This window comes from Bufo bufo, chromosome 10 (genome assembly GCF_905171765.1).
Source record: "Bufo bufo chromosome 10, aBufBuf1.1, whole genome shotgun sequence".
NCBI lineage: Eukaryota > Metazoa > Chordata > Amphibia > Anura > Bufonidae > Bufo > Bufo bufo.
In genome coordinates, this window is record NC_053398.1 from 142,438,357 (window position 1) to 142,459,200 (window position 20,844).

The 20,844-nt window shown below is 46.2% G+C and overlaps 1 protein-coding gene across 3 annotated transcripts in view; it reads right to left on the bottom strand.

The window, feature by feature from the left end:
* PMFBP1 (polyamine modulated factor 1 binding protein 1) overlaps nucleotides 1-20,844 on the bottom strand; it is a 140,043-nt gene that overhangs the window by 80,795 nt on the left and 38,404 nt on the right. For all 3 annotated transcript variants that reach the window (XM_040409345.1, XM_040409343.1, XM_040409344.1), the window contains exon 3: nucleotides 19,052-19,132. In XM_040409345.1, the coding sequence (XP_040265279.1) occupies nucleotides 19,052-19,132 (81 nt within the window). The remainder of the gene's footprint in view (nucleotides 1-19,051; nucleotides 19,133-20,844) is intronic.

Sequence of the window (20,844 nt, forward strand, 5' to 3'; positions counted from 1 at the left end):
CCCGCGCAGAGAAATGTCGCTCAATTGTGCGAGCATGTGGGGGAAATATTTTATATAATATAATATATATATATATATATATATATATATACACACACACACACACACACACACACATATTTATAGTATATTTTTTTATCATAATTGCTTTTCCAAAAAATGTAACAAATTTACATGAAATACAGAGTCACATCTCTACCCTAGATACTAAAAGTGGACGTCTGAAACTCTGCTCCGAAAATGTAGAAATTAATCTCTAAGTATGACAGACATCTGCGCCATGTCACAGGCTACTTGCCAGTTCCTACACTCAAACGCCAAAGTATCCCTTTATATTGCTATCAAAAGTATATTTTCATTCTTGAATGGTTATGCGGTGAGAAAAGTTCAGGTCAGCAACATAGTGGAAGGGCTGGGGAATAAAATAAAAAAAAAGCGGAAAACTGAAAAACCGTAATGATTTATTTGGAGAAATTGTGAAAATATTAAGAGGTTATGCATACAAATCACTGCAGAAGATGAAGAGTGATGCGGCATATGGCAACTGATTAAAACATTTCCTACTATTTAGACACAAACTACCATATTAAGATGGCCGTATATAAGTGACAACAGGAAGGGCAGCCATATTAGCTCCTCCTCAAATTGTCGCTTTATTATTTACTATAAAACGAAGATGAAATGCTGCTCTGCCATAATCTATTTTTTTTTGTTTTACCGGCCAGACACTAAATTTGAAAATGTGGGAAAACCTATGTCAAAGCCTCCGCTCCTCTTATTCCTCTTGATTACAAGGTGAAGGGTAGAGCTGTAATTAGTCGCGGTCTTCAGCCACACAACGCAGAGCTGCTGTTGACAGATCTCTCTGTAGTTTATTGCTTATTGAATCTGATCCCTGGCTCTTCTCCTCCTTGTCTGCCTACCTCTTGAGGGATTGTGTTTCACATGCTGGGCAGCAGAGAGAATAAGGCAAAGGAGATGAGAGGTATGTTATGGGCGACCAACTGTTTAGAGTACAGGACATTATAATCATGTGACTGCACGTGACTTACAGAGGCCAAGTGACTAATCTTACTGCATGTAAACCATTTGCACATAATTTTTAATCACCAGAAACCCTGTTAAATGGGCATACGGGGGTGGGAGTCTCTTATTATTCCTTTGGTTAGTCAACCCTTTAGAAAATGCCAAATTAGGATCAATATAGGGCTATCATGTATCAGCCAGAGCTACCACATAAAATAGCTCCCGCTCTGGAGACCCAGGTGGGTCTTCACATTACATAGGTAGCCCCATAACTTCACTGGGATCTGTGCAATGCTTTATTTCTCCTTCAGTGAAAGAAAAGGGGTGGTAGACCTCTCCTGCTTATTCTAGAAAGTTCCAGCAGTTAAAGGGGTTTTCAAGACTGCGGTCAGATGCAGTCTGTGCACACATCAGCATTGAAACCGCAGATGGGCCCGCAGCAGTCACCTGCTTATATACAGCAGTGCAGCACATCACTACTTCCGGTATGGTGAAGACCAGAATCAGTGCAGACTTGGGTCTCAGACAACCCGTTAGAACCCAGAGAAACAGCTAAAGACAGGGAAATTTGCTGCAGAACAGAGTTGGTACCAAACAAGATTCCTTTGAAATGATTGTACTGTATACGCATTACTATTCCCTTTAATGTGTCACTTTAAAGTATACATATGCTTTCATATAACTTTGCAGAATAAGCTGCAAGTTTAGCAATTTCTAATTCTCATTTGTCCCTGAACTAGAGGGTGGAGACCAGCTGTTATGATATCTTCCATCAGAAGACATGGAGAAAGCAGGACATTCTGCTCCCTAATATTCTCTCAGAAGCAATATATATATATATATATATATATATATATATATATATATATATATATATATATATACACACACACACACACACATATATATACATATACAGTCAGGTTCATAAATATTGGGACATGGACACAATTCAATTTTTTTTGGCTCTATACACCACCACAATGGATTTGAAATGAAACGAACAAGATGTGCTTTACCTGCAGACTGTCAGCTGTAATTTGAGGGTATTTACATCCAAATCAGGTGAACGGTGCAGGAATTACAACAGTTTGCATATGTGCCTCCCACTTGTTAAGGAACCAAAGGTAATGGGACAGAATAAATCAAACTCTCTCTTTTTTATACTTTGTTGCAAATCCTTTGCAGTCAATTACAGCCTGAAGTCTGGAACGCATAGACATCCCCAGACGCTGGGTTTCATCCCTGGTGATGCTCTGCCAGGCCTCTACTGCAACTGTCTTCAGTACCTGCTTGTTCTTGGGGCATTTTCCCTTCAGCAAGTGAAATGCATGCTCAATCGGATTCAGGTCAGATGATTGACTTGGCCATTGCATAACATTCCACTTCTTTCCCTTAAAAAACTCTTTGGTTGCTTTTGCAGTATGCTTTGGGTCATTGTCCATCTGCACTGTGAAGCGCCGTCCAATGAGTTCTGAAGCATTTGGCTGAATATGAGCAGATAATATTGCCCGAAACACTTCAGAATTCATCCTGCTGCTTTAGTCAGCAGTCACATCATCAATAAATACAAGAGAATCAGTTCCATTGGCAGCCATACATGCCCACGCCATGACACTACCACCACCATGCTTCACTGATGAGGTGGTATGCTTAGGATCATGAGCAGTTCCTTTCCTTCTCCATACTCTTCTCTTCCCATCACTCTGGTACAAGTTGATCTTGGTCTCATCTGTCCATAGGATGTTGTTCCAGAACTGTGAAGGCTTTTTTAGATGTCGTTTGGCAAACTCTAATCTGGCCTTCCTGTTTTTGAGGCTCACCAATGGTTTCCATCTTGTGGTGAACCCTCTGTATTCACTCTGGTGAAGTATTCTCTTGATTATTGACTTTGACACACATACACCTACCTCCTGGAGAGTGTTCTTGATCTGGCCAACTGTTGTGAAGGGTTTTCTTCACCAGGGAAAGAATTCTTCGGTCATGAACCACAGTTGTTTTCTGTGGTCTTCCGGGTCTTTTGGTGTTGCTGAGCTCACCGATGCGTTCCCTCTTTTTAAGAATGTTCCAAACAGTTGTTTTGGCCACGCCTAATGTTTTTGCTATCTCTCTGATGGGTATGTTTGTTTTTTTCAGCCTAATGATGGCTTGCTTCACTGATCGTGACAGCTCTTTGGATCTCATCTTGAGAGTTGACAGCAACAGATTCCAAATGCAAATAGCAGACTGGAAATGAACTCTGGACCTTGTATCTGCTCATTGTAATTGGGATAATGAGGGAACAACACACACCTGGCCATGGAGCAGCTGAGAAGCCAATTGTCCCATTACTTTTGGTTCCTTAACAAGTGGGAGGCGCATATGCAAACTGTTGTAATTCCTACACCGTTCACCTGATTTGGATATAAATACCCTCAAATTACAGCTGACAGTCTGCAGGTAAAGCACATCTTGTTTGTTTCATTTCAAATCCATTGTGGTGGTGTATAGAGCCAAAAATGTCAGAATTGTGTCGATGTCCCAAAATTTATGGACCTGACATTATACACACATTATATATATATATATATATACACACACACACAAACAGCTGGAGTGCTGCAGGTTGCCCACCCCTGATATAGCGCATTACAGAGAAGTACTGAACAGTATTGATGTAAATAAATCTATAGGGGTGAAAGATAACACTTGCCATTAGCTGCTCCACAATCCCTCCTACCTCTCTGCAGCTCACTCCTCCACCCCCTCCCCATAGACTTCTTTGGGAGCTCGTTACCTGATTCTTCAGTGAGCAGACAGTCCGCCTTATTCTCACAAGATATTCAGAGAAAATGTTACTTGAGGAGGCAAGGGGCAAGAAAAGAACTGATTAAAGGAGAACAAAGCATTTCTCCTTTTCAGGGCAGCTGCTCTCCACTTACTTCAGAAATCACGTTTTGGAGTCCCACCTCTGGGACCTGCAATGTGGCAAGACAACCAATTCTGACACAGGATTATTAAATGCTATGAAACGCTTCTAACATGGTCACATATCTGGTTTCTAAGACCATAACTTGGAATCTCTTGCTATTACTTTAAATAATGTTTTTCCAGAGATTTCAATCCCAGCATCCTATGGTGGGGGAGTTGTGAACAGCAACCAGACTCCAGTTCTTTTTCTAAGGCTCTTTGGAAAATAAATGCACCCCCCTTGTTAATATGGCCCACTTTTTTTTAACCATTACTAGCATTGTACTAGACTCCACATAACAGGCGTCGTGATTGTCCAATACCCCGCACCCTCCTTGATCAGCTGTTTCGGGCAGCGCTGTTATAAAGATGGAAGGCTCTGCCCACTGTGCAGTTTCAGGTGCCAACAGCTCAGCTCCCATTCACTTGAATAGGCGCTGAGCTGCAATATCCTGGAACAGCCATGTGTAGTGGATGGCAACCTATGCTTTCTGCTCTATCCACTGTAAGGCAAGGGCTACACAGAGACACTGGTCGTGGCCAGGATCGCTGAGCAGCGGTGATCCCATAGAAATTAATGGGATTGCTGCAGCAGTGGCAAGAAATCCAACACGGCTGGATTTCTTGTGACTGCCGAGGTGATCCCATTCATTTCTATGGGATCACCACGACCAGTGTCGCCCTTGCCTAATAGTACCAGCTGGTAGGTGGGATTTCTGGGTTTCAGGTGCCCACCATCAATATCTAAGTACCATAAAACCCATTTAACATTAAAGCAGTTGGATACGTTTCCATGGTGACAGACAACAAACTTTGTGTAGTCTGAACCTGTGAATTGCGCAATATGGCTCACCTGAAATGGTGAACCCTGCGGTGTTGTGAGGAAGAATAATCCAGCAGAATGATTGACACACAGAACGCATCGTGTAAAGCAATTTAGGACCTTACTTAACTCCTAAACAGGTAAAGATAAGTCAAAACTGACACTTGCAGGGTGTTTCTTAGTAAATTCTAGCCAAGACTGATGTGATTATATATATTATATATATATATATTTTTTTTTTATTTCACATCACACAACACTACTCCCACTGGAAAATCGCGACCTGAATGCACCATGGATTTCAAAATGGTGGCTGAAATGTTTCCACCACGAAAATTTTGCAGGCTTCCTCCCAATATTTTTACACATTGGAAGTCAATTTTCTACAAATTAGAACAGTTAAAAGGGTGCGTCCAAACTTTTGCTTTATCCTGTATATTACTTAAAGGGACCCGCCAGCATGATATCGCTCCACCTAACTGCCTGGAGTACCTTAACAGTTGGCTCATTTTCCTATTATGGTGTTCTTCTGAAAGCAGCGAAAATCATCTTTATTCACCGTTCTGCTGCATGTTAACCAGTGGTTTGAAGTCATAGTGGCTGGCACCTTCTTGCCTGAAATAAGGGTTGATGTGCCCAAATCCTGCCCCTTGATTGATGTTTCACCAGCAACATGACCCCTTGGCTTTCCCTTGCCTGTACTAGGAAGAGAGAAGCCTTGGCGTGATAATCTTCATTCAGACGAGAAGGTGCCAGCATCATTGACTTCAAGCTGTTGATGGGCAAGCAGCGGGTGCGGTGAATTAAGCCGATTTTCATTGCATTCACCAGACGCAAAAATGATGCAGCAACACCATCAAGGACAATACAAGTCAGTTGTTAAGGCACTCCGGCAGCTAATTTTGGGCAAACAGGTTCCCTATAATTTGTACTAAACCTTAGTTACAGCTAGTCCAGAGCTGCATTTACTATTCAACTGCCTTCAGAGCGGAATTCTCCCATCATTCCTTGCATCTCAGAATGAAATGCAGAAAACTTGTTGTAGAAATTTCTATAACGATTCCAATGATGTGAATGAGATTTGCAGGTAACCATGCACACCCTGTATAGGACAGTTTTTTAGTTGTAAAAATCTGCCACAGGTGAATATAGCCATCCGGGAACTTGTCACACACAAAGTTTGATGAATAGTTAACTTTTATATATTGGTGTGAGCAGGGTGAAGGAGTGCATCATTTTATACCCCACAAGTCCTATAATGTAACACAAAGCTTCATACAAGACCCCCACACAGCAGAGCTTGGCTCCAAAAAGCTACTACCCAAAATCACTTCTTTGGGAAGAACTAGTACAGGAGATTTGTTTAGTCATATATGTCGTGCCACAGATGTGAGACTAAACCCTTTTAGTGCATATGCCCTTTATATCTCCTTCACCTGTTTATAAACGACTACTACATCCGACCAGGCATGCGCTCCTGTCCGATATGACCTTGGGTGTAGAAGGATGCCACTACATACTGGAAGGGAAAGCCGAGGAGGCCATAGGATGCCCAGCAGGTATCATGCATGGGTCCCAGTAAGCAGCTAGGATCCATCCAGGATACTCCCTGAACGGTTGCCTCAGCCACTGTCCCGCTCAGCAAGCAATGGAGATTCTTCCTCGACCGTCCCATTACAGGGGGAACCTGTCACAAAGATATGGTGGCCTCATGGCAGCAGGAGTTAGGGATGGGAATGTGCAGCATATGCAGCAAAGTGTTAAAAATAAAAAATAAATGGGTTAAAAAACAGCAAAGAAGCCATGCTCGCCTCCTGTCCACGCCATCTCCCTTACAACAAATGTCTTTACGTCCTGTGCTGGCTCCTCATGCCAGGAAAGGCCTGCAATGATTGGCTGAACGGGCCTCCTGGAGGAGCCAGGACAGGAAGTGAGGAGCAACTGGGTGCCGAGCAGCCTACAAAAGGCAGCCGTGGGGGGGGGGATCAGTGAAGGAGAGTACAACTGCTTTCATATTAAGCTTTCCTGACAAAATTCTTTTAATTTATCTGCCACGAAAACCCTTTTTAATCCAACCCTCTACCTTCTCTGGAGCTTCAGGCTTTCACCTGCATCACTGCACTTGCAGGAATTGAGACACCTAAGGTCTCCTTCACATTTCCATATATCACAGATGTATGGTGTTCGCATTTTCCATGGACAGCACACCTACCCATTGATTTTAACGTGTTCGTTTACACATCAGTAGTTTTTTACTGACCCACGGAGGTGTGTACTACTTTGGTCCGTGATGTGGACCAAACACCCCCATTGAAGTCTATGGGTATGACACAATAGGTATGGCATGTGTGTTCTGTTAGTATTTAACAGACCATTGGTAGGAGATGCTCTGGAAATGAACTTTCAGTTAAGCAGTGTCCATGGAGTACGTATGACATATGGAGGGCAAAGAAAAACGGACATACTGACCAAACACAGATTTACTAAAACGAAAAGGGTGTTGAATCGGTTGAAAAAAATATGTCTATTGCACTATTACTAGTGTATCTACAGAAGGTCCTTCGCCCTGAACCCCATACCGCGGATGAAAGTGGCATGGTTGGTTTCTATAGGAAGCTGCTCTTCTTGTACTAGTTTTTATAAAAACGCCCATCAAAAATATCCAAGGGGTCCACAAAGATATCAAGGGTATGTCTCACATACGGCATATCAGATAACCTTGTCCTAGTGCTTTGGGGCCTCCGTTTTTGAGTCCCTATTGATAAGCCATACTTGTATAGGGTTGTAATCCCTTTAGAGCAGAACCAGATGAACATTGCACCAGTTTATAGTCATCTCCAGTTACCGCCCTCAGAAGTGTCCTCCAGGGTCTATGGTACTACAATATGGACACTAAGGGGAGGACTCCCTGCGGACCTCAGATAAGGAGGCTATAATATCGGCTCACATGCGGATGACATACACAGCCTTCTACACGTGCTATGTGACAAGATGCAAAGAATCCACAATACTACATTAGAAACAAGGAAAAACACATCAAACATCCTCCTCCAACCACTAACTAAATCTACTGCCATTATGCTGCGATTTTCCCTAAAAATTACCTTATTAGGACACATTCGTAAAGTGGTAAATTATGTCTCTGAAAATGTGATGTGTAAAATTTGTCACTTTTTTCCTTTTTTATTTTCTTCCATTTGTAAGCCTATGGTTCTAACAGCAGTTAATAGTAAATGATACTTCCCACATACGACTATGGAAGTGATTTCTGAAGAAGCCTTTTTAGGCATTAGGCTGAGGAGCTGTCGCTACACAAAGACGACTTCAAAGAGGATCTGTTTCATGACTGGATATACTGGTTCTGTCCATCAAAGCGATCACCAGTGTGCAAGGATCTTCTCTGGATGTTTATCAAACACGAAGAATAACCCCAAGTGTCTGGAAAAAGAGTCTGGGATCGCGTCTGGGGAAAACGTCCATAGAGGCTGTGTAATAATCTCACTGCTTGGCTGGGCCAGAGAAGAGCCGGCCGCCCGCCGGGCTGGGCCAGAGAAGAGCCGGCCGCCCGCCCGCCGGGCTGGGCCAGAGAAGAGCCGGCCGCCCGCCCGCCGGGCTGGGCCAGAGAAGAGCCGGCCGCCCGCCCGCCGGGCTGGGCCAGAGAAGAGCCGGCCGGCCGCCCGCCGGGCTGGGCCAGAGAAGACCCGGCCGGCCGCCCGCCGGGCTGGGCCAGAGAAGAGCCGGCCGGCCGCCCGCCGGGCTGGGCCAGAGAAGAGCCGGCCGCCCGCCCGCCGGGCTGGGCCAGAGAAGAGCCGGCCGGCCGCCCGCCGGGCTGGGCCAGAGAAGAGCCGGCCGGCCGCCCGCCGGGCTGGGCCAGAGAAGAGCCGGCCGGCCGCCCGCCGGGCTGGGCCAGAGAAGAGCCGGCCGGCCGCCCGCCGGGCTGGGCCAGAGAAGAGCCGGCCGGCCGCCCGCCGGGCTGGGCCAGAGAAGAGCCGGCCGGCCGCCCGCCGGGCTGGGCCAGAGAAGAGCCGGCCGGCCGCCCGCCGGGCTGGGCCAGAGAAGAGCCGGCCGGCCGCCCGCCGGGCTGGGCCAGAGAAGAGCCGGCCGGCCGCCCGCCGGGCTGGGCCAGAGAAGAGCCGGCCGGCCGCCCGCCGGGCTGGGCCAGAGAAGAGCCGGCGTCATTTTGTCCCTTTTGTTTTTTAGGGGGAAAAAAACAAAAACAAAAAAAACATTAATGGCCACTTGGTTTGCCTAAAACCACAAGTTCACTAACAAACTGCCATGGTCCTGAGATCAGATCTGAACGGACTGCATCATAAATTACTATGATAGTTATTAAGAGTCAAGGGAGCTGCAGTTAGCCCCGGGGATGTGGCAGACACACGGACCGAGTTTCCTGGGCCGGCCACTGTTGTGTACTTGAGCCCTAAAGAAAACTGCAGAGATGACAAAAACGCTAAGAAATCTGCACAACTTTTTATTAGACAAATTTTCAGGATAAATTCAAGGGACCCTCTCCTCCTAGAGGGTCTGCAGTTCCTTTTTAAAATGTAAAAAATAAAGGCTTGTTGCCTGTAGTGGAATGTGCCAAAACTCAGGTTGATATCAGGGGCTAGTGACAGTGAGGAGAGCACAAGTACGCAGTGCCTCATAGCGAGATTGCACAAGCTGCCTAGTGCAGGTCTGTTCCATCGGTGCAATAAAGAAATGGGTTTATGGCTTATGGAGTCTACACAGCGGTCTGTGCAGACATGGAGCTCTCACCACTTCACAGCATAGTGTGGATACTGGAGCACTCAGCCTGCACATCAGCACCCTCTGCAGTCCAAGTGGAGTAATGCACTGACTGCATCCTAAATCCTTCCTGCGCATGTTATACCTGCCACAACCTGAACATCCAAATAGGGGGCAATGGATTTTATCTGCACCAATAATGCTTGCTCCTAACAGACTGATCTAGAAAGGCAGACAGCCCAGCATCAAGATGGTGACATGTAGGCAAGAACTCGCAGAAATAGATATCATTCTGAAAGACGCTACAAGGAAATGTCCTGTTGACATCAACTTCTACTATATGATAAATGTGACACCTCATAGGGTACATATATTCACATATAGCTAGTTTGATGCCATTGAAAATCCGTTTCATGCATCTGAATGGGGCAGTGTCTGCAGCATGTGCATGGATTTCTGCAGACCCCATTCTGGTCAATTAGGCAGTCCGTTTTAGAAATTATGTAAACCTTTTCTTACAACTCTACATTGTGTCATTGCTCTTATAAATAAATTGACTACTGGGCGTTACCATTAAACTTGTCAATCGGGTGGCTCCCCACACATTCTGGCGCTGTCAGCACTGACCAGTGTTATGGTGGCCATACACCTCAGATTCGTCCATCGGTGTGTCCAGATGTTACACGTCAGCCAGCAGGTAATTAGAACACGCCCTGCAAACACTGCTTTTTGTAGTGGCGTTTTAAAGACAGCAAGGGTGTGTGTACAGTGCCAGGGAGTGAATGGCGCTTTAAAGGATAACCGTCATATTTTCATCCAAAAATCTATTTTAGCATATGTTACTGCTGCAGCAGCATTATGCATAAAGCAATCTTTAGTTTCTTCACATACCACTGTTTTCCTTGAGTTTTCTCCTTAGTTACGGACGTTTTGAATCCTACATTATGAGGATCTTCTCAAGATGGCTCCTCTGCCAGTTCTCTGAGGCCAAAACTGCATTCCCACAGGTCACATACAAACTTGCTGTAGCCAGCAGCTTCCTGCCAGCCAATCAGATTGGATTACTGAGAGACACGCCTCCTCACTCTGAAGCCTAATGCAGGCATGCAGTGTGAAGGACCGCCCCTCTGTCTTCCTAGCCAGAGACAGACAAGCCCTAGCAACTGTCATTTAAAGGGAGCAGTGGAAAGGGACAGAGGACATTAATGGAAGCTGTTATTATAAGGTAATTACAGATCTTTTGGCAATCATTGACAGACTAACTCAGGTATACATACCTAGCTCTAATAAGTAGCAAATAAAAATTAAAAAAAATATGACGGTTATCCTATAATAATAAATATTAATTTCAAGTTGCTCATATAGCACCAGTATATTCCACAGCGCTGTACACATTCTCTGTTCCCATAGAGACGGGGTCAACAACCTTCTTCACCCCAGCTGTTGTGAAACTACAATTCCCAGCATGCTCCAATAATTTCTATAGGAGATCTGAGAAGAGCAGAACAAGTATGCATGCTGGGAGTTGTAGTTTCACAACAGCTGGAGTGACAGAAGTTGCCTACTCCTTTCATAGAGGCTTACAATCCAATTCCCCCACAAGCAATACAGACTTAAAAGGGTTCTGCAGAATTTTCATACTGATGGGCTACCCTCAAAACAGGTCATCAAAATGAGATTGCTGGGGGCCCATCCCACGGCGGCCCAGCTGATCGGGAAAGCCACTGCGCTCACCAGAGCTCCTGTCAGTGTCCCAGCCGCCTCCTCACAGTTTACCGAGAGCAGCGCCGTCCATTGGCTAGTGGCTGTGCTTAGTATTGCAGCTCTGCCCCTTTCCCTTGAATGAGATGGAGCTGCACCTAGGTCATGTGACCGATAAAAGTGACATCACTGGCCTAGGAGTGGCTGTGGCGCTCAACCCATATCAAAATCCTAAAAATCCCCTTTAATATCACAGGAAGTTAATTTGTGTGTGTGGCGGGTTATATGTGAAAACGTTGTGGAAGCATATACAAAGCGCTAGAAAAATACACAGTAACTCTTGGAAAGTACTGGCTCTCCTTGTGGAGATCAAAATGGGGCAGGTAGTCCTACAGGCAATGCTCCCTGGGAAATATGCAAATTAGTTCTCCTCCAGAAGGAAGAAGACTGTCTCACTAGTGCCACCTATAGGTAGCTACCATGCAATTCAATGTAACAGGACTAGGGACATCAGCTCCCAACCAGAGACACACGTCTGTGTAAAGTCCACGTTACACTTGTGAGCTCTAATCCGGAGACGATCAATACACGTAGCCATTTTATAGGAGGGCCAACTTTCATGTGATCACCGGTCAGATAATATGGCGGCCGGCTGTGTGACGAGCAGGAACGGTTGCACTGAGATTTGTAGATATTTCACCATCTTCTTTGACATTTGTGAAGCGGCGCGGCTCCCATTGTGCTGGTCTCGTACCAGGTCCACACAAATCAAGCATCGGCTATCCACCTCCCAGCACTAAAGTCTCTCCCTTCTCTCCCCCGTGCTACTGATTTACCATTTTTATTACAAACTGAAAACTCCTAAGAGAAGGCAAAAAAAAATAAAAAAATCTAATCAGACTGAAGAGATAGAAAAGTTGCGCAGCTTGTGTGTGCCCCCTCCAGATCCTATCACCGCTCCATCTTCAATTCATTGCTTCCCGGTGTCGTTATGACACAGCGCCACAAATCAATGCAGACAGCAGAGGCAGGGCCCGGCGCTCCAAGGCAGCAGCGAGGCCGGGCTCCCTGAACTGCCATTTGCTAATAACACATAATAGCGGCTATTTGTGCTCGTGTTAAATCATACATTTCACTGTAGCTTTATTAAGGGATTTTTAAAACTCCTCTCCAAATTGGATTTTCTACTCGCTTCCTAATTTCAAGATCAATCATTTCAAGATGAAACTCCTTGGCGAGGGACTGCAGGTGCTACAGGGCTGCACCGCAACGCCTGCCCGGCGCACAGAGCAAAATTCCTCCCTTATTAATAGAACACGGAGGATATAGGGTGGGCACCCAGCTTTCCTGGGAATATCTGACTACACTTATACACCGCCACTTACCGCTCAGGGCATGCAGCCAACACTGAGGTCCCAAGGAGATGACCCCCGCATAATCACATCCACTGGCCCTGATGAGGGCTCTCTGCATGAGATCCCTTTAAAGGGGTCCTCTCACTTCAGCAAATGGCATTTATCATGTAGAGGAAGTTAATACAAGGCACTTACTAATGTATTGTGATTGTCCATATTGCCTCCTTTGCTGGCTGGATTCATTTTTCCATCACATTATACACGGCTTGTTTCCATGGTTACGACCACCTTGCAATCCATCAGTGGAGGTCGTGCTTGGACACTATAGGAAAAAGCACCAGCCTATATGCGCACCAGGGAGGCCGGCACTTTTTTTTTTTTGTGTGCAAGCACGACCACCGCTGCTTGATAACAGGGTGGTCGTAACCATGGAAACCAGCAGTGTATAAGGTGATGCAAAAATGAATCCAGCCAGCAGAGGAGGCAATATGGAGAATCACAATAGATTAGTAAGTGCCTTGTATTAACCTCCTCTACATGATAAATGCTATATGCTGACGTGAGAGGACCCCTTTAAAGATTTAAAAAAAAAAAAACGGTGATACATCTGTTTATGAGCTATATCTGGTATTGCCGCTTTGCTCCACTGAAGTGAATACAGCTGCATGCAATACCACACACAAGCAACAGACAGGTGAGGCGCTGTTCCTAACCCCGGACAACCCAGATTACATCACTGCAAAAATGAAACCAGGACGTGTATGGCCATCGAGAAACTTTGAAATTCAAAGTTTTCAAGATTTCTGTTTGCTGTCAAGTAATGATGAACATTCTTGTTTAGACCAGAGACCGGAGACCTGTACAGACCACTTCAGTTATTTGGTCAGATATTTCCATCAGTAATTGTGAGCCAAAACCAGGTGCGGCTCAAAGACACAGAACTACTGGTTTTGGCTAACAATAACTGATGGAAATAAACTGAAGTGTGAACTCCGCCTTAGGGCTCATGCACACGACCGTGTGCTGCACGTGGCCGTATTGCCATTCACTTCAATGGGTCCGCAATCCGGGAGATGCGGAACGGAGGCACGGAACGGAAGCACTACGGAGTGGTTCCGTGGGTTTTCTGTCCGCAAAAAAGTAGTGCGCATGCACTACTTTTTAGCGGTGTAGACAGATCACGGACCCATTCAAGTTGAATTGGTCTGGGTCTGTCTGCGGCCGCTGCACGGATGTTGCCGCGGTCCCCATTGCACGGAATGGCCAGCACACGGTCGTGTGCATGAGCCCTTATGCATACATCAGCAGCACAAATCTCTTCTCTGTGTTGATAGTTTGTTACAATGTACCAGTGCAGGGAACCGCGGCTGCTCTGTTCTTTGCTGCGCTTGTATCCAGTGTGAGAAGTATTAGGTCTATTCCATTTCTTTCTAGCTTCAAGAATTTAAACTAAAATGCGTTCCTCAGTGACAGCAAGCAGAGATATTGGAAACTATTGGTCTGAATAAGGGTCATTGCCCAATGTAAACACAGGCAGGGAGTGAACGATATGGCGTATCTGCCCGTGTAACTGGACCCTTGTTTATCATGATTTTTTACTCCCCTCACCAAATGTGCTGTAACATGTTCCATTCACAATGACACGATTAGGAAAAGCAGAGTTCCTAAGTGATGAATTAGGAGATCTGCTATGGCACAATGTAGAATTATTGGAATCCGCATTAGAGAGCGTCACCCCCTGCGGTGCACAGCGTGTGCCATAGGAAAATATTGGCTGGCCTCGGTGTATGGAGCCTGTGTACAGTATCATGCCCCCGAGCCCTGGTCCTGCGGCTCTCCCCTCGGTCACTGGTTTCATTCCTGCTGTTCTGTTTTCACGGTCTGAACCTTATGACAGCAGGAATAGCCTTGTGGTTCATTGATTACAACCACTGCATTGTAATAGCTCCAGCAGGCTCACAGGGGCCAGATTACATTCTGTGTAGCAGATCATGCAGCAGCTAGACGGATTTCTGGAAAGCGGCGTAGATCCAGAATATCAGCCCTGTCAGATTACTGTGCAGCGTTAAGGCCTATGATCAGGCAGAAAAACAACGCTCATGTACACAGACCCACTGAAATGAATGGGTCTGGATTCAGGCCGGATGCTGCGCGCTCACAACAGGCATCCCATCCGGATGGAAAAGTCGCTTGTGTGAAAGAGGCCTTACGGTGCAGCTAGCCGCTGTCAGCCAAGCCACGCCCGACACAGGCAACCAATTGCCTCACAAATCTTGTGGTAAAATTGTGCAGCCACGGATTGTCATGGGCGGGCATAGCATAACCACATGCAGCTAGCCGCACCATCGGCCCGTACTTTATGCAGACGTAAAAATCATTAATCGTTAACAACAATACTGAAGCTGTACGTGCCTGAACGACTGCAAACAGGGGCGGACTGAGCGGCTGATTGTTGGGAAGGAAAGGTGCGAACTGGGCCGATTATCCTTCCTGAAAGTTTGACACAGCGTTCCTCCCCAACAGTCAGCCAAACATAAAGTGGCCCAGAAAAAAAAAACAACAAAGTGGTCCCAAGTTAAAAGCGGGTGCAGGAGATGAGGACAACACAAGTAGTGAGAGAAAACTCAAGCAGATGGGGTCAGTAACAATAGTGCAGCACAATATACTGCCCCAGCAGAACCATATACCACAGTGCAGCACAATATACTGCCCCAGCAGAACCAGATACCACAGTGCAGCACAATATACTGCCCCAGCAGAACCAGATACCACAGTGCAGCACAATATACTGCCCCAGCAGAACCAGATACCACAGTGCAGCACAATATACTGCCCCAGCAGAACCAGATACCACAGTGCAGCACAATATACTGCCCCAGCAGAACCAGATACCACAGTGCTGCACAATATACTGCCCCAGCAGAACCATATACCACAGTGCAGCACAATATACTGCCCCAGCAGAACCAAATACCACCGGCAGCACAATATACCGCCCCAGCAGAACCAAATACCACCGGCAGCACAATATACCGCCCCAGCAGAACCAGATACCACAGTGCAGCACAATATACCGCCCCAGCAGAACCAGATACCACAGTGCAGCACAATATACCGCCCCAGCAGAACCAGATACCACAGTGCAGCACAAAATACCGCCCCAGCAGAACCAGATACCACAGTGCAGCACAATATACTGCCCCAGCAGAACCAGATACCACAGTGCTGCACAATATACCGCCCCAGCAGAACCAGATACCACAGTGCTGCACAATATACTGCCCCAGCAGAACCAGATACCACAGTGCAGCACAATATACCGCCCCAGCAGAACCAGATACCACAGTGCAGCACAATATACTGCCCCAGCAGAACCAGATACCACAGTGCAGCACAATATACTGCCCCAGCAGAACCAGATACCACAGTGCTGCACAATATACCGCCCCAGCAGAACCAGATACCACAGTGCAGCACAATATACCGCCCCAGCAGAACCAAATACCACAGTGCAGCACAATATACTGCCCCAGCAGAACCAAATACCACAGTGCAGCACAATATACCGCCCCTGCAGAACCAGATACCACAGTGCAGCACAATATACTGCCCCAGCAGAACCAAATACCACAGTGCAGCACAAAATACTGCCCCAGCAGAACCAGATACCACAGTGCAGCACAATATACTGCCCCAGCAGAACCAGATACCACAGTGCAGCGCAATATACCGCCCCAGCAGAACCAAATACCACAGTGCAGCACAATATACTGCCCCAGCAGAACCAAATACCACAGTGCAGCACAATATACCGCCCCAGCAGAACCAGATACCACAGTGCAGCACAATATACTGCCCCAGCAGAACCAAATACCACAGTGCAGCACAATATACCGCCCCAGCAGAACCAAATACCACAGTGCAGCACAATATACTGCCCCAGCAGAACCAGATACCACAGTGCAGCACAATATACCGCCCCAGCAGAACCAGATACCACAGTGCAGCACAATATACCGCCCCAGCAGAACCAGATACCACAGTGCTGCACAATATACCGCCCCAGCAGAACCAAATACCACAGTGGAGCACAATATACTGCCCCAGCAGAACCAAACACTACAGTTGAGCACAAAATACCGCCCCAGCAGAACCAAACACTACAGTGGGGCACAATATACTGCCCCAGCAGAACCAAATACTACAGTGGAGCACACAATACCTCTCTGGAGTACCTGATGTTTCCAATGCTAATAAACACTAGGAGCGTCAGGTTGTTCTGTACCCATCTGGTGGACATGAAGAGGTCTCAGACGGCCCCCTTGGACACCGGTCCACTGGGAAGATTCCCTGTAGGGTCTACGGCCAGTCCGCCCCTGTGCACTTATGATGATTGCTCTGTGTAAGCAGGTCTGAAAGAGCCCCAATCAACGTGCTATATCAAAAATCTGCCAGAGCAAACGGGCCTTTAGAGCATGGGTTCAATTCCAGCAGTTCCCTAAAAAGAAAATGGGGCTGAGGTACAATACAGACATCGCCTATATCAGTGGAGGCAAATCTATGGCACAAGTGCCAGAAGCAGCACTCCAAGCCCTCTCTGTGGGCATCCGCACCCTGGAAAAAGTCTATGGTCTACCAATATGCCTTAGACTTTTCCTGCCATTTATCATCTGAGGGCGCACTATGAACGCACAGGCAGCGCACTACATGGAGGCAGGTATTATAGCCAAGGATACTTTCACACTCGCGTTTGGTGCGGAACCGTCATGGATCTGCACAAATGCATCCGTTCAGATAATACAACCGTCTGCATCCGTTCAGAACGGAACAGTTTGTATTATCTTTAACATAGCCATTGAAACACCATTGAAAGTCAATGGGGGACGGATCCGTTTTCTATTGTGCCAGATTGTGTCAGTGAAAACTGATTGAGCCAAACGGATCCGTCCTGACACAGTTTCATCAGACGGACACCAAAACGCTGCAAGCAGTATTTTGGTGTCCGCCTCCAAAGCGGAATGGAGACGGAACTGATGCATTCTGAGCGGATCCTTTTCCATTCAGAATGCAAACTGATCCTTTTTGGACCGCTTGTGAGAGCCATGAACGGATCTCACAAACAGAAACCAAAACGCCAGTGTGAAAGTAGCCTAAATGATAAAGTACATGGAAGATAATACTATACTGGACTGTAGTATGCAGGTTTAATTGCCGTGTTGGCACTTTGCGATAAATAAGAGTTTTGGTTTGCACTTTGGGCACTCGGTCTCTAAATGGTTTGCCATCACTGGCCAGAATGGCGCAGTGCTGGGTCTAGGACCCGTCAGAGCTATTCGGTATTTGAATGTCTGAAGAGGTCAGAGTGCTTTCATGTTCTTCAGCCATTGTGATAAAAGACTGTTTTCTGTTGCCTTTTATAATGGGGTAGAGATGTGCAGATACATCTGCCGATCATACTGTAATATAGTGGCACAGGAGATCATCTCTGCAACTGTACTAAATATCCAGGAATACTGAATACCCAGTTCAATTGATCTGAAATGCAGACCTGCTCCATCACAAGGCGCTCTGCTCCATTGGCAGCTCTTACATCTATCTTTGTTGATTATTTTTTGCATTTGTATGTAAATCTCTTTGGCTGTTTGGTCTGATGCATTACTGGACTGTTCACCTTACATCTCCCTCTACCTCGAGGTGCCGCCATGGACTACAAACATTGCTTCTTATGATCCCAATAGGTTCTTACAAAGCTCCTTGTCTCACTGATGTCTGTGGCTGCACTGAAATCCAGAGGGGTAACTGCTGACGTGTCACATACACATATATACTCATTTATCTGCTTGTGCCAGCGGCTCTGTGTGCAAATGTCAAAGTGCATTAGGGTACGGCAATAAGGAAGATGCGCACTGCATTTGCAAAAATGTCGCCAGTCCTGAGAAAGCGCCTCCTTGAAATGGTGAACTCAGCAAAGCGGGCGAGCATGCTTATATCTTTTACATAGCATCCTGGAGAAATAATCTAGGTTACCAACAAAGGGAAATTTAACGGCACACACCTACATACAAAAAAATAAATAAAATAAAAATAAGGTCTCCCCGCTTTTTAGGGTCATGCCGACTCTTCGCATAATATGTTTTTCACAAATACCCGAAGATTGCAAACCTCTAGCCCTGCACCCCTCCCCACCCCCCCGTGCTGAGCCCCTGTGATTGGTGCACGGAGCGGCAAAGAAGGCAAGGAGAAGAAAAGAATAGAAGTAATAAAAATGTAATTACATAAAAATGCTAACGATATTCCATCTGTTCTTTCACTTGGCCTAGTGGGCTTCTCAGCTCCACGTCTTGCCATTACTGCAGCTCACAGCGACAGAATAATGGAAGTATTAACAGAGGGGGGCAGAGGAATCCTTATTAATCTGATGCATGAGGAATAGCAGCCATCATTACAGGGACGGGAAGGGACTCACGGATATTCCTGCCTGCAGCCGCTTGCTGTTCAGCGGGGAGCTTGTCACTGCTTCGCTCTCCGTTGCCCTGGAAACTGACTCCTGCAAAATAAAGATTATTAAAGCGCATATGATTATGGGCCGCTGCTGAATCACATTCTTATCACACAAATTTCATTTTTCAACCCAAATTGCATTTCAGATCGCCCCCCCCCCCTCCCCTTTTCCCCCTCCCCAATCGCACACAAAAATCTGACATAACCTTCTAGCCTCCTACACACGTCTTGAATAATTAGATGCCGGGGTTTTTAGATACACGACGCTTTCAAACAATTACAATTGTGATAAAAACACAAAATCGCACAAAAACAGGACCCTTTTCCTTGGGAGATAGAAAAAATAAAAAAATATGAATGCAAAAATATGCTGGGCGAGATTAAATACAGGCAACGCACGGCCAAGTGCATTAGAATGTGGTTTGTAATAATGGAAGAAGTGTACACACATCCATAGGGGTAATGGAGACAGAGCATTACACACACTTTCTGCCCACGCGTTCATGCCTGTCCACCTATAAGTCCATCCTCAACCTATATATCACCACATATTGGTATATAGTCAATAGGACAAAACAGATAGACCCTCTCCTTTGTGAGGCTTGTGTGCTGCTGTTTGGCACAGGAAATACAAGTGTAGATGTAATTCCGAACACTAGCCAGCAGAGGGAGCTCCAGCCCTTCAGGGGAGACAGTCTCTGAAGTGTTAATGATCACACCCAGTGACACAGAGAGCAGAGGCCCAGTAAATAAATCATGTAACCCAAAAGCCCGCTGCAGCCCTTAGACATACACATGCTGCAAGCCTTTGTCTTTAAAAGAGAAGGGGGGAAAAACTCCCCCCTTCCCCCTTATATCCCGGTGTCTTATTAATGTGGTATCAAATGCACTAAACTTAAAAAACACATCTTTACCATTAGTAAGATAAAGGGAGGAAAAAGCAGATGATGTGATGGTGGCACAATCAGTGTGTGGCTTATGAATGTTACTCTAGCACCATTAAACAGATTTACAGCACAAGATGGCATGCAAGAGATTGTCCCGTCGCCCATGCATAGCCGAAAGGTGAATTTACACAGCCTGAAAAATCGGGCAGATTAACGGGAACGACCATTCCTGCGAATGGTCATTCCCGACAATCTGCAACTGATCACCTGATGAACCAGCGAAAAGCTTGTTCATCAGGTGATCCGGTCGTTCATGCAGGCGCCGCCGATCATGGCTTCTGGGCAGAAGATCGTGTTGTCTAAGCAGGAAACCATGATTCTGTATAAAGACCTCGTACAGTGAAGGAGATCGCAGCATGTAAATGTAGCAGCGACTGTCGGGAAGGAACGCTTCAGCTGGATTTACACGGGCCGACTGAGCGGCCGATTGTCAGGAAGGAAAGGTGCATTTACACAGGCAGATTATCGGGAACGACCGTTCCTGCGAGCGGTCGTTCCTGACAATTTGGTTATGTAAATGTGCCGCCGATCTCCCGATGAACAAGCGGTCTTCTTCACTTCTCCTTTCAGGAACGACAGTTCGCAGGAACGCTCGTTCCGGATAAATCGGCCCGGTTCGCGCCTTTCCTTTCCAACAATCAGCTGCTCTGTCGGCCCATGTAAATCCAGCTTAAGGGGTCTGTATCTGAATACTCTGTCATTTGTACAGTTATTCACTATGTCTGTGTCTAATTTGCAAGGCATTGGAAATTCCTTGCCAATTAGAGAAAGTCCTTGTATTGAGGATCCAAAGTGATTAATGGTTACATAT